The sequence below is a fragment of the Phacochoerus africanus genome, chromosome 10, assembly GCF_016906955.1.
Source record: "Phacochoerus africanus isolate WHEZ1 chromosome 10, ROS_Pafr_v1, whole genome shotgun sequence".
NCBI classification, from domain to species: domain Eukaryota; kingdom Metazoa; phylum Chordata; class Mammalia; order Artiodactyla; family Suidae; genus Phacochoerus; species Phacochoerus africanus.
Window position 1 is genome coordinate 70,033,877 of NC_062553.1, and position 14,396 is coordinate 70,048,272.

At 39.0% G+C, this 14,396-nt stretch overlaps 1 protein-coding gene across 12 annotated transcripts in view; it reads left to right on the plus strand.

Annotated features, from left to right (window-relative positions):
• The first annotated feature begins 3,613 nt into the window (after positions 1-3,613).
• The window catches only part of MTHFD2L (methylenetetrahydrofolate dehydrogenase (NADP+ dependent) 2 like), a 118,427-nt gene continuing 107,644 nt past the window's right edge, over positions 3,614-14,396 (plus strand). For 6 of the 12 annotated variants that reach the window (XR_007137425.1, XR_007137424.1, XR_007137426.1 and 3 more), the window contains exon 1: positions 3,825-4,081. Coding sequence is in view for 8 of the 12 variants with exons in the window: in XM_047798243.1 (XP_047654199.1) it covers positions 3,939-4,081 (143 nt within the window). In the remaining 4 variants the exon portion in view is untranslated. Of the gene's footprint in view, positions 3,634-3,815; positions 4,082-5,861; positions 6,182-14,396 lie in introns of those variants that run through there. The other 6 variants (XM_047798244.1, XM_047798252.1, XM_047798247.1 and 3 more) reach the window with 6 other exon arrangements.

Below are 14,396 nucleotides of genomic sequence, written 5' to 3' on the forward strand. Positions count from 1 at the left end.
ACTTATTAAAGGGAGTTCCTGTCATGGCATAGCAGAAACGAATCTGACCAGGAACCATGAGGTTGCAGGTTCAATCCCTGGCCTCGTTAAGTGGGTTAAGCATCTGGCATTGCCGTGAGCTGTGGTGTAAGTTGCAGATGTGGCTTGGATATGATGTTGCTGTGGCTGTGGTGTAGGCCAGCAGCTATAGCTCTGATATGACCCCTGGCCTGGGAACCTCCATATGCCATGGGTGTGGCCCTAAAAAGCAAAAATAAAATAAAATAAAATAAAATAAAATAAAATAAAAGTTAAAAACAGGAGTTCCCGTCGTGGCGCAGTGGTTAACGAATCCGACTAGGAACCATGAGGTTTCGGGTTCGGTCCCTGCCCTTGCTCAGTGGGTTAAGCATCCAGCAATGCCGTGAGCTGTGGTGTAGGTTGCAGACTCTGCTCGGATCCTGCATTGCTGTGGCTCTGGCCTAGGCCAGAGGCTACAGCTCCGATTTGACCCCTAGCCTGGGAACCTCCATATGCCACAGAAGCGGCCCAAGAAATAGCAAAAAGACAAAAAAATAAAAAATTTAAAAACAAAAACTCATTACAGAGTCACAGTTTTCAAAAGATGTGGTGATGGCAAAAGGCAGACACATAGAACAACAGAATACAATAGAAAGCTCAGAAATGAACCCTGGTATATGTGATCAAATGATACTGACCAAAAAAGTAGTTGCTGGAGTACTGGTGTCATTGTTGCAGTTTCCACACATACCACAGGATGATGTGCAGGACTACATGAAGCCTGTATGTACAGCAGGTTGTACTTAGAAGGGGAACTCTGAGCTTAAGGAGCCCATCACTTTTATAGTAAGCAGTAAACAAGCATTCTCTTTGTACATAGGGAGTCATTGCCTCAACTCTCGAAATTACCAGCTGCATGAGGACTCCTGAGACATGGCCCAAGTAAAAGCATCAGGGTCTGGAGTCTTGACACTCAGCAAGATGTGTAGGAAGGCACATGGCCCACGATGCACTGCCTTCCAACAGTCCTCTTCTGTTCTAATTAGTTTAACAACAAGTTTATCAACTATAATGATCTTTTTAAAAAAAGTTACTTTTGATTTCACTGATTTCCTCTGCAGCTTTTCTGTTTTCTATTCAATTTAGCTCTTATCTTTAACTCAACTGATCTTACTTTTCTGATTTGTTTAAGGTAGAAGCTAAGACCATCAATTTCAGACATTTACTCTCTTCTAAAATAAGCATTTAAGGCGATCAGTTTCTCTGAAGGTATTGCTTTAGCTGCATTCCTCAAATCTTGATAGGTTCTCTTTTCATTTTCCTTCAGTTCAAAATTATTTTCTAATTTTCCTTTTCATGACTTCTTTGTCCCATAGGTAATTACAAGTGTCTTAATTTTTTTAGTTATAGAATCAAAGTGCCTTTTTAAAAAAATATCTTGGATGCACCACTTATTAAACATGTAGCTTTGGGCAAGTTCCTTAATTTCTTTGAAGTTCAAATTTATTACATGTAAATGAAGTAATAAGAGACTCTATGTCTCAGGGCTAAGTGAAAACATCTAGGTAAAGCATATAGACCAGTGCCTGGCACAGAGTAAGCCTACAGAGACTGCCAGCTCTTACTACTGATATTTATTACTTTTTACTTTTTTATTTTTTAGAGTACAATGGGTCTCTATTATTTTTCACAAATTCATATGAATCTATAGTTCTTTCGAAACAAATTAAAAAAATTTTTTTTTTAAATTATAGTTGCAGAGTTCCCGTCGTGGCGCGCAGTGGTTAACGAATCTGACTAGGAACCATGAGGTTGCGGGTTCAATCCCTGGCCTTGCTCAGTGGGTTAAAGGATCCGGCGTTGCGGTGAGCTGTGGTGTAGGTTGCAGATGCGGCTGAGATCCCTCGTTGCTGTGGCTGTGGTGTAGGCCGGCGGCTACAGCTCCGATTAGACCCCCAGCCTGGGAACCTCCAAATGCCTCGGGAGCGGCCCTAGAAAAGGCAAAAAGACAAAAAAAAATCAATCAATCAATCAATCAATCAAAAATAAAATTATAGTTGATTTACATTGTTCTGCCAATTTCTGCTGTAGAGCAAAGTGACCTAGTCGTACATCTATACCTACTTTCTCATATTATCTTTCATCATGTTCCATAACAAGTGATTGGACATAGTTCCATGTGCTAAACAGCAGCACCTCATTGTCTATCCATTCTAAATGTAACTGTTTGCATCTATTAACCCCAACTCCCAGTCCATCCCACTCCCTCCTCCTCCCACTTGACAACCACAGTCCATGTCTGTGAGTCTGTTTCTGTTCTGTAGACAGGTTCATCTGTGTCATATTTTAGATTCCACATATAAGTGATATCATATGGTATCTGTCTTTCTCTTTCTGACTTACTTCACTTAGTATGAGGATCTCTAGTTCCACTCATGTTGATGCATAGTACTTTTATTTATTTATTTATTTTTTGCTTTTTTTTAGGGCCGCACCCACAGCATATGGAGGTTCCCAGACTAGGGGTGGAATCAGAACTGTAGCTGTCGGCCTATGCTACAGTACTACAGCAATGCAGGATCCAAGCTTCATCTTCAACCTATACCACAGCTCAAGGCAATGCCGGATCCATAACCCACTGAGCAAGGGCAGGGATCAAACCCACAACCTCATGGTTCCTAGTCAGATTTGTTTCCGCTGCACCATAACAGGAACGCCTTACTTTTTAATGAATGTAACCTAATTCACATAAATAATCCTGTATTTTAAAGATGGAAGTTGTTTTTAATTTTTTTAATTATATATTTTTCATTTTCTGCACACCTTTTTCTACCTTTTGCATTATTCCTTTAGGCTGGACTACAAGAAAAATAATAAAAAAAAAAAACCCACCAAAACAATACTTAATTCAAGGGCATGAAGAGACTGTTTCTTTCTTCATATTGTCACTAGTTAGGTAATATGCCTGATAGACCCCTGCCATAAGGAAAGTAAACTTGAAATAACTAAACCACTTGTCTAGCATAACTTCCTTGTTCCTGTTCCCTTCTGCTTGCAAGTCTTTCATTTTTTCAAAGTCATGCTCCTTGGAGCTCTTTTCTATGTACTAGATTGGATTCGGCCCAATTCAAACCGATTTTTGCTCGAACTCTTAAAATTTTTAAATGTACCTCACTTATCTTTTTAACATATCCCAGCATAATGAATAGTGGGTCTCATTTTTACTTTTTCAAAGGGAGCTGGATGTTTTGTTTTTTCACTACAAGTTCACCACATGATGCATGTTCCTAGAGTGTGTTAACTTAATCACAGACTCCAGAAAATGGTAGACATTGGCCAATTTTTCTTTCCCAAAGTGGAGATCATAAGGCAGAACTATAGAAATTCTTAGGTCCAGGGCTTGTTCAGCCAGGTCCCCTTCCTCGCTCCACACACTCACAGTTTTGTTTCTTTTCTCAGCTCTCAAGGTATCTGTCTCACCAGGGGGATGGGAAACACGCTTCCAGCTTTAAATCAAATTCCAGGCAGACTTGGAAGCTGTTGGACAGAGCTCTAGCTTGGGAGAAAAGGGGTGTGCTGCTCCAACTGATTCGTTTACCGTTTTTCTTGGTGTCCTCGCTATGGGAGCATCAGGTGAGAAGCCCGATCGCCGCCGGTCCACACTGCAGGCCACCAGCGTCCGGGAGCACCTGCCTCTGCTCTTCCCAGCTTGGAGTTTGGGTCCGGCCTCGCTCCCTGCCAGTCCAGGGGTTCCTTCGGCCCCGCCCCCACCCTGAGTTCCGCCCCTGGTCCCGCCCCTGTACGGTGCCCTCCTGGGACCCGCGGCTGGTGGGATACTGTCCCACGCGGGCCGGGTTGGGGCGGAACCCGACCTGCAGCTGCGAGGACCCGGGCGGCGGGAGGTGGCGCCTCGGTCCTGGAGCCGGGGGTTCGCGGCCATGACGGTGTCGGCCCGCGGCTTCTGGCTGCTCCGCGGCTGCCTGGGCCGAATGCCGGCGCTGGGCAGGAGCGCGGTGTCGCCCCTGGAGGCGCCAGGAGCGGCCGGGCGCGCGATCCGCGGCTTTCGGGGCAGCGGCGTGAGGTACGCGCGCTGCCGGACGCTCGATCTCCTCGGGTCTGGGCCCTCCCGGGTGCGAAGCCGCGGGCTGTGGGAGGGGCGGCGGGACGCCGGCAGCCGGTGCGGCGAGGCCCTCGCGCAGGAGGCCGGGGGCTCCCGGGCAGCCGCGCGGCGGGGCCAGGGGCGAGGCCTGCCTTGGCTGCGAACTTGGCCTTGCAGGCCGGGCGGGCCGGGCGGGCCGGGCGGACCGGTCGCGTCGGCCTCAAGTCCAGCAACTTGGGCTTGCTCTGCGCTCCCTGGAACGTTTCATCTTGACAGCAGTTGCAGTTGTGTGTCTGAGGGAGACCTTTGAGGCCCTGAGGCAAGGGGTCATAAAAACACGTGGGCTACTTGTTTGAAACATCGCTTCTGTTTTGTTATTGTTGTGTTTTGTAAACAAAGGAGTGGGTGATGGCCCGATGGTTTAGTGGTGTTTGAGTCTCTGAATTTCTTTGTTGCATACTGAGGTCTTTTCCAGCTCTGAGATTCTTAAATGATTTCACAAAATCAGACATTAATCTCGACTTCTCAGTCTTCTGTATTGAAGTGGTCAAGCTGAGGTTCATTGCATCTCTTTGGAATTTGTTGCTGGGCAGCAGATTGCGAGTAAGGCTTTAACTCTTTGCACAAGTGTTCCTAGGAACTTTTCATCCTTCCGTTATCTACTAGTTGTAGTTACAAACTCAAAAATAAGGAATTCCTTTGACCCAGAGCCAGTGAGGCCAGAAGAGATTCTGTTTTCAGACTTTCAGGGCTTCCAGTGTACTTTCATTACAGTTTTCCATGCCAGAGACTGTCTTGTCTTTTTGCATCCTCAGTGCCCAGCACCATACCTGCAAGAAAGTAAAGATCACTAGTGTGGAAACATAAGTACCGCTTATTTCACCAAAGTTGATGAACTCCCCGTTCTATATATTTGGACCGTAGTCTTAAGTGATTGCAATTAAAAAAAAAAAAAATCCTACAGGGTTTACTTTGGACATAGTTTCTGGTGACTACTGTTTGTCTTCCACGAAGATATGTGAGAAAATAACAGTGACTCAGAGTTCTGGTTGTGGAAGCTCTTATGGTGTCTGAAAAAATTTTCCAGTTGGTTTGGAATTGTCAACTCTACTTACTACAGAAAAGCAGATTCTGTAGAATTGTGTTTGTATGACAGGATTGGAGGAATTGTGTATGGTAGTCCCTCTATTTAGATACTTCTTTTTTGAATTTAAGTTATTTTAGGGCTTCTTCCCAGAATGAAGATAACCTTTTTCCAGTTGTGTACATTGGTTAATTTCCCTTTGTCCACTGATGTTACTAAACAACCCCATTATTCTTCTCTGCTACATGGAATGGGAGCCACAGCTGTTAACAACCCCAAGGTTTTGTGGTAGCCACCTGCTACACACACATGTGCATGCACACAAATAATTCCGATTTTTAATTGAATAAATGGCCCGTCTATAGTTTAGTGCAATAATTTTGGAAAGCTATTTTTTATATAGGTAAAGAAGTATTACTTTCAACCCAGCTGCTTTCAGCCCCATTTGGTGCAGATTATAACTGTATATAAAAATCATAACTTTGATAGTTTTTTATTTTTCGAAGTAGCACTGTTTAGGTTAGGAGAGGGTTGTGTCTTGACCTCTTGGCACTGAATACCATCTATGAAGGTGAGGTTGGCTGTAAGGTTGAGAAACACCTGTGGACTGGTGGGTCTCGGATGGGGAGACATTCAGACAGTGTGTTGATGCTCATTGGTGTCTCTTTTCTCTTCTAGGACCAGCAGAGAGAAGAGATTCCTTCTTCCAGAGGTCGCCACTGTCTACCTCCCCACTTGTCCCCATCCTCAGTCATCTCTTTTAATAAGTAGTGATCCATTAGTTGTCTAGTTCTTCGTAGCGAATGGGGTTTAAATCTGACATCATTCCTCCTGATTTGAAACTTGAGCCTTAGTGTTATTCTTACTAAAAAGCGCCTCTGAGTTTGATGAACTCTTTCCCAAATAATATTGACTGTTTCCAGTGATGGTATTTATGACCACTCTCTGAGTTATACAGAGCCTTAAATGAAAAGTGAAAAAGTATTTTCGATTATTTTTCATATTTTTAACCAATTAGATATTTGTGATAGTAGAACATATAAATACCTTTTTAGTGGACTTTTTTTTTAATAAGCAGAATTTCAAGAAATCATGTTTGAATTTAAGAGTTAAAAATCTTGAAGTATCATTTAATACTAATCTCAGTGGTTTTCCCTTGAAAGTTTGTGATGAGTTTTTTCCCTTTTTACTCATGAGAAAATGGATTTGCTAGTTGCACAAAAATACATTTAATATCAAGAAAATCAATAAGCCCTTTCTTTCACTTGTTGCAGCTTATTGTTTCTTGAAGTGAATTAATTTCTTGGTGATTAATTTTTTTTTCAGTTTTACCTTGCTGTGTGAGAAGGTTATAAATCAATATGTACTTGGGTTATAAACATCACGTGAGTCTGGCCCAGTGGTTTTCAGTGTATGGAGCTGGGCAGCAGTCTGTCCCATTTGGGCGCAAGGTTACAGACCTTGTCCATTGAGGCCATGCTCAGAGCAGGTTTGCAGGCACTCTCCAACAGGGACTTCCACAAACCCTGCTTTGTTACCTGAACTCTTTTTCAGTAACTGAATGGTTGTCCCAAGCATTTGTTCCCTGTTTATCCTGTTGCTCGGTGATTAATTAATTTGGCAGATCCCGCCCCCGCTTATGTTGTGATGCTTTTTAGCATTTGTAAATTTTGTGTACCTACCTACAGCTCATTATGAAAGCCTCACCTTTTCTTTATGTCTCACTGCCAATGGCTTTATCATTTTTGCGGCTAGGCTGACATTAAAAAAAACCCCCACACTTTTGGAGTTAGTAAGAGCTATTGGTTGTTATTTAAATAATCATGTCTTGTAAAGTGGATGGTTTAATAATTTTAAAAAGACAAATTTTATCAGTAAGGTTGTTCATTTTTTCTTCTGATTCGCTCCTCTAGGACTTTTTTTCTCTTCCAAGTAGAATTATTTGATTTAAAGATACTTTTATTCTCATGTGAAGCTTGAAAGACCTAGACTCCATTTGGGACGTTTACTAAAGCTAATTTTCTAGACTGATTTCAGCCAAGATAGAATTAATCCCATGACTAGCAAAGGCAGTTTCTCAAAATCATATTTTATTTTGTTGGCAAATATAGTGTGGTCTTCCTCTGTTAATGCCTTACCTATTCTAAAGAAAATCAGATGTGATAGCTATATGGTCATAATTTGTATATCTAAGCAGTTCTTACGTGATTTTAAACTTAGAACCTAAATGTTTCAAAATTTGGTGTCATATCTTAGTTTTATGTCTGTGTCACAGCTGATGGAGATAATGTGTTCTAATGTAATTTCTCCAGAATCAAGAATTCTGATTAAACTGGATTGAGAGATGAACAAACAGACTAATATTAATGTCAGATCTTGTTAGTCATAATTTTAATAATAATCTGGAAATTTATTAAATCACCCTAGTCTTTGTTTTTCAGATGCTTTGAAGTTATAGTATCCTTTCAAGGTAATACCCCCATTGGATGATAAAAGATTATCTTCAGTGGTCACATATTCTTCATGGAATTCCATGGAGCTCAGTAAAGCTTTTTAAAATAGTTTTGCTTAGGGATGATTAAATTGTAGAGGGAAGCTTAAAGAGATAGGAGCTTGGCTGAAATCTGAACTGTCAATGAGAGGGATAAATTAATGATTAGTAATATGTGAGATTTGCTGTTAAGAAGTACACTTGGAACCAGGAAAAAAGTTACCTAAAAGATAGAAAACTTTCTGGTCAGAATGGAGTATAATCCAAACCTAGATTAGATTCAAAAGAGAACTCAGGGTTAGATAGTATCCAAGAAGGTTTATCCAGCTGTTCTGCATATTATTACATCATATGCATTCTCTGTATTGCCTTTGTTTTTGTTAACATATTATTGGCTGCATCATATTACATTAAGTCAACTGGCTTGTAATTTATGTAACCTTCTTGCTACTGTTTAATGTCTAGTCCTTGAAACATGAAATAATTTAGTTTCAAATTCAGGTCATCCTCTTGTCAACATCATACCAATCAGGTTTGTTCACTCTATGATCTGAACTCTATGTAGGTTTCTATAATTATCCTCATTAAAGAGTGTACCTAGATCCAAGAGACTATTCAAAGATTCATAATTTTATAGTGAGGGCATATTATAGTTTAAAATAGATATTTCCTCCCCCTCCCTTTGGCTATGTGTCATTAATTCTGCAATGAATATCATCTGGCCTTTAAGTAATCCAGTTGTGTTGTTGAAAAATTAGTTCTTATTAACATCTAAGGATCCCTCACTCTGCGTTAAGCATTTTGTTGAGATTTTTGCATACAGTATGTCCTTTAATCTTTACAACCAGCTGAAGGAAGTAGATGCTATGACTATTCCCAATTAACAGATTCGGAGACTGAGGCTTAGAGAAATTAAGTAACTTGTCCAAGGTAACACAGTAAATAAATGGTGAAGACAGGGCTTGAACCTACATGGTCTATCTAGTACTTTACTCTACAACCAATTTATAATTGTTAACATATATTACTATTGTTTTTCTTCTTTCTGAATTTTTTTATTAAATCTTGTAGAACTTTTGTGAATCAGGAAAACTAATTTTGCATAGAAATCTTAAAAATTGTCAGATTCACTTAATACAGCATGTCTCTTAACCTGGAACTTCATGGATGAAATTTAGGGATCCCTAAACTTAGATGGGAGGTTACTAATTTCTAATAAATTTTTTTATTTTCTTCAATTGTGAATATAGGCAGCAAACCAAAGTATTATTAGTAGAGTTTATGATGTTGACAATGAAAACACAGATATTTTAATATTATAGAAATCTTAAAACATCATATACACTCACCACTATGTTGATATTATGGTAGTTATCAGACACAACTAGATCCTTTTATTTAATGCTTTTTTAAAGAAAAAGGCGTTTGATGATAATATTTCAGTAAACTTGGTTTCCTTGTAAACCTTTGCATTTTAAGCATTTAAAAAGATTGTTCTGGAGTTCCCATTGTGGCGCAGAGGAAGACAATCTGACTAGTAACCATGAGGTTGAGGGTTCAATCCCTGGCCTCGCTCAGTGGGTTAAGGATCTGCATTGCCATGAGCTGTGGTGTAAGTCGAAGATGCAGCTTGGATGCTGTGTTGCTGTGACTGTGGTGTAGGCTGACAGCTGTAGCTCCGATTAGACCCCTAATTAGCCTGGGAACCTTCATGTGCCATGGATGCAGCCCTAAAAAAAGCAAAAAAAAAAAAAAAAAAGATTGTTCTGAGAAGGTATACACAGGACTCAACAGGTTGCCTAAGGGCTGTCATGGTACAAAACTTAGCATTTAAAATATTTTTCTGAAAAAAATTATGAATGTTTAGGTAGCTGCTGATATTCTAAGTTACAGCTTAGGGTCCTGAAAAAGTTAAGTTACAAAATTTAATAACAGAATCATACATAATGAAAAGAACTTGCTTTACTGTTTATGAACTTTCTTTACTTTTTATTAACTTATAAAAGTATAATTTCTGATAAAACTACTTCACAATATAAGATAGAATTTAGGATGTGAAATGAAATATTTTTAAAAAGCTATAAACTTAACATCTCTAAGTTTTCATTTGCTTTAAAAAACTTTCACTTATTCAGAAAGTACTAGTGATTGGTTTTATTCCATGTATCATTTTGCCCTTGTCCCCTTGGGTTTGTTTCATTTTAGTTGTGTTGTTAATTTGAACTGAAAAATCTTTAAATTATGCCCTAAGATACAAAGCAATGATACTGTTCTGGGACCTGCAGAGATATTTGAATTGCCAATGAGTGTTATTAGGCTTTTTTCATGTTTATAGATCATAAAACAGTTTATTGCAGCTCTAATTAAAGTTGTGGTTGAAAATGAGATTGAAACATAGATGCAGAAGCAAGATGTTAAGTATACAAATTAAATTCACTATTCATCTGGAGTAGATTTTGTTTGTTATTTTACTATTTTGTGAAGGAGTAGTTTGATACAAAAGAAAAGCAGTGATTTTTTTTTCCTCCTATTTATTACTTTGTTTTAGTTAATTAAACAGTTCATTTAGTTCTAGTAACCATAGATTAGGATGGTTGCAGTCTATTTTCTGGAACATATAGGTAATTAAACAAGCTCATAGAAACAACACTAAATGTTGATGGCTTTTTGGTCCATTATTACTTTTGGTTCTCCGAATATGTCTTCCTTTGTTACTTGACAAAAACTAGGAGAGAGAGCCATTTGTACAAATCAGCCAATCAATTCTTAGCCAAATCTTCTTATGTGAAATCACCAGAGAACCTTCCCATCGTACAGATGAGGAAATTCCATACCTTTGAAAGCAGTTAAATGACTTGTGTACTTGATTGTGCTACTAAGGGTGAAGCAGGGCTGTGCCTGCAGACTTGTGGCTTTGGGTGAGTAATTTGTAGCATGGGTGCTGTACTACTGCTGACTGCCCTTCCTGGCCCCTCCTATGAGTTATTACCTCCTAATAAAGCCACATTTCCAACCATTTCCACAGTCGGGGGAACATAAAGTACTGAATGGGAAAACTCCTTGTCCTACCTTCTTTGGGGGTTGACTTGCATTTCTGCCTTTTCAAAAAATGTCACCTAAGCAAGTAATGACAGAGTACAATGGGCAAAAGCTATCTAAGGGCTCAAATTGACTTCACTTTTCATGTCTATTAATGGCAATGTGACTGTATAATTTTTTGGATGGAAGCAGAACATTTTTAAGAATGAAAAAAGTTAAAGTAATGAAAATTACATGTTTAGATTATTGGCTTAGATTAGGGGACCTATAAAAGGTATATATTCTAAATTCTTTTCAAAATTAACATTTTAAAAGTAATTTATATCATTATACCTTAAAACAGTTTTAATTGTGATACGAATTTTTTATTAACATATTAATATTTTTATGTCAATTATGTGACTATTAGCTTTTAATATGTGACAAATCCTTGATACATTTTCACACACAGTTGACCCTCAAACAACAAATACAAGGGTTAGGGAGGCTGACCTTCCACACAGTCAAAAATCTTCCCACTTGCCCCTCGGTATTTGAAGTTCTGCCTTCTCAGATTTAACCAACCAAGAATCATGTAGTGCCATAGTGCCTAGTTAGTGAAAAATCCCACGCAGTTCCAACCCTGTGTTGTTTGAGGATCAACTGAACTTGAATCAGTTTCTTAGCCATAGCTTCCTTTAAAAACCTGATAATGAAAATTAAAAAAAAAAACCTTACGCTTGATTTAAAAATTAAATTTACTAGTTTTCTTAGAAGTTGCAGACACTCTTTTCTTTAGACAGTAGTATTTTTAGTTTCAAAAATATTATCTTCTCCACAGAAGCTAAAGCAACTGTACATCAGAGCAGACTCTTCTAAATGGAACATAGTCTCAATTCTGTATTGAAATGTGAATATATTTCAGCCTAAATATCTTCACAGATGCTATCGTCTCGTCTTCTTTCAAAGTATCTTTCTTTGACAAATTTTTAAGAGAAAAATCATCAAATAAGTTGTATCTATTTATAGTTTTTAAAATAACGTGCCATTTTTAGATGCAGTAAAGTGATGGGTTTTCTCAATAATGTTGCATTACATTAAAAATATACATTTTTTCCAGGGAAAAATAGGAGCATTATCAAAAGTTCTTCCCACAAATTGGAATATTTTAAATTGGATTATAGATAAATTTGTTCACTAAGGCTGCCATGAACAAAGTACCACAGGAGTTCCTGTCATGGCTCAGTGGTTAATGAATCCGACTAGGAACCATGAGGTTGTGGGTTTGATCCCTGGCCTTGCTCAGTGGGTTAAGGATCTGGCATTGCCTTGAGCTGTGGTGTAGGTTGCAGATGCAGCTTGGATCCCCCGTTGCTGTGGCTGTGGTGTAGGTTGGTGGCTACAGCTCTGATTAGACCCCTAGCCTGGGAACCTCCATATGCCACTGGAGCAGCCCCAGAAAAGACAAAAAGAAAAAAAAAAAAAAGGAAAAAAAAGGAAACAACAGCAACAACAAAGTACCACAAACTAGATGGCTTTGTGAAGGAGGGGATACTTCCCTTTTTCTTCTTAGTTCTTTTGGTTAGCAATTAAAAAGTGACATAAAGCAGATTAGGAGGAGAAAATCAAATGTATTATGTATGCATGGGGAATTCACATAAAGGATTTCAAAGTCAGAAAGGCAAGATGAGGTGTTTATGTTAACCTGGACTAAGGAGAAGAAGGTAGGGACCTGGAACCTCAAAGAGAAGTAAGGTCATTCACAGGAAGATGAAAAGCATTAACGTTTGGTAAACAAATATTTGCTGGGTCTCTATAGGTAGTGAGACACAGAAAGGACTTTGATCACACAGACCTTGCTAGGTTCCTGCTGGTCCACCACCTCTAGTTCATACTTTAGTATGGTTATCTATGATGAGCCTGTGGTTCTTTGTAGTGATGGCTTCTTGGAACAGGCCCTCTATCTTAAATCTTTTAGGGATTTAGGGGGAAATTCAAATGTTTCTTCCGGAATCTTTGGGCCTTCGCTCTTTTCAGCTCGACATCATCTGCCTGCCAGAGGGGCACATTTTGGGGCAGCCTGCTCTGAACCTCATCCGCTTAAAATAACAGAAACGTCTCCTCACACTGTGAAGTCTGAAACCAAGGACTCTGCAGAGCCATGCTCTCCTAGCCTCTTGTTCCTGGCAATCCTTGGTTTTCCTTGGTTTGTAGCTGCTTAACTCCAATTCAAATGACCATCTTGTTTCTGTGTCTGCACATGGAGTTTTCTCAGTCTAGACTCTTCTTATAAGGATAGCAGTCATACTGGATTCTTGATATACTCTACTCTGGTATGACGCCATCCTACATAATAATTCCACCCGGAATACCTTATTTATAAATGAGATCACAGCTACAGGTGCCAGGGATTAGGATTTGAACATAACTTTTGGGGGACACAATTCAACCCACAACAATAGAATTTCAAAATTGTTTGTATATTGTTTGCAGCATCATTGTTTAGTTCAGTACTTTCCTTACTTTCGAAGGGATACATTTCTGCTTATATGCTTTGGTTTTAGTGATTGCAATTTACCAAAAGTTTCAAATCTGAAGTCCTTCCACCTGCCTTGGCCTGTTTTTTGAATATGTTGATTAACAATTTCCAACAGATTTGGAACAAAATGTGACACTGTTAGTTCTTTTTGGCTCACTTACAAATAGATTTTTAAACACTTATTTCTAAAATATGATATAGGCAGTGAAGAGAGAGCACATTCTACTACAATTAAATATTTTTTGTATTAAATATAGACTTCATTGCAGTATGTATGCAAATTAGTATGGTATCCAAATTAGTATGTATTAGTATGTATTAGTATGCAGTATGTATCCAAATTAGTATGGTAATTTGGTTATTAACTAAGTTTATGTATACAGTATTTAATTCATTACCAATTTATACTCAAGTTGGTAGATTATAGCTCCTTTGCATACATTTATGGATAATATATCCCATGACCAGTTTCAAGCACATATACTTTATAGATTTCTTTATATTGAAAGTAGCTGACTCCCTATCAGGAATACTAGAGTGGGAATTCCTGGTCTGAGAATGATGAGGGCATAAAGCAGTGGTTCTTAACTGAGGCTCAGCAGAACCATTTTATAGATGTTTTAATTAAATTCTATAGGCTAGACCTATATAGAGTCTCATAAAGTTCCTGGCAGTTCCTTAGCCATTCTGTCTCATCAACTGTGAGTCTTACTGTGTTCTGTAAAAGTAATTTTTGTTGTTGGTGGTGGAGGTTTTCTTGCTGTAGCTTGGGTCACAGCTGTGGCATGGGTTCAGTCCAAGACCTGGTAACTTCTGCATGCCACGGGCGTGGCCAAAAAAAAAAATTTAAACTATAGCGGAAAAGATGGTTAACTTTCACAGTTGAATGAAGCAAAGATGGTTGACTTTCACAGTGGAATTAAGAACTTTTCATCAAAATAACCATATAAGTCAAAAGACAAGCCACATACTGCTGATACTTAACACACAGATTTAACTGATACGAAGTTAGTGTTCAAGGAGTTCCTGTTGTGGCTCAGTGGGTTAACAACCAGACATAGTGTCTGTGAGGGTGTGAGTTCAATCTCTGGCCTTGCTCAGTGGATTAAGGATCCAGAATTGCCACAAGCTGCATGGGTTCCAGGTGTGGCTCAGATCCTGTGTT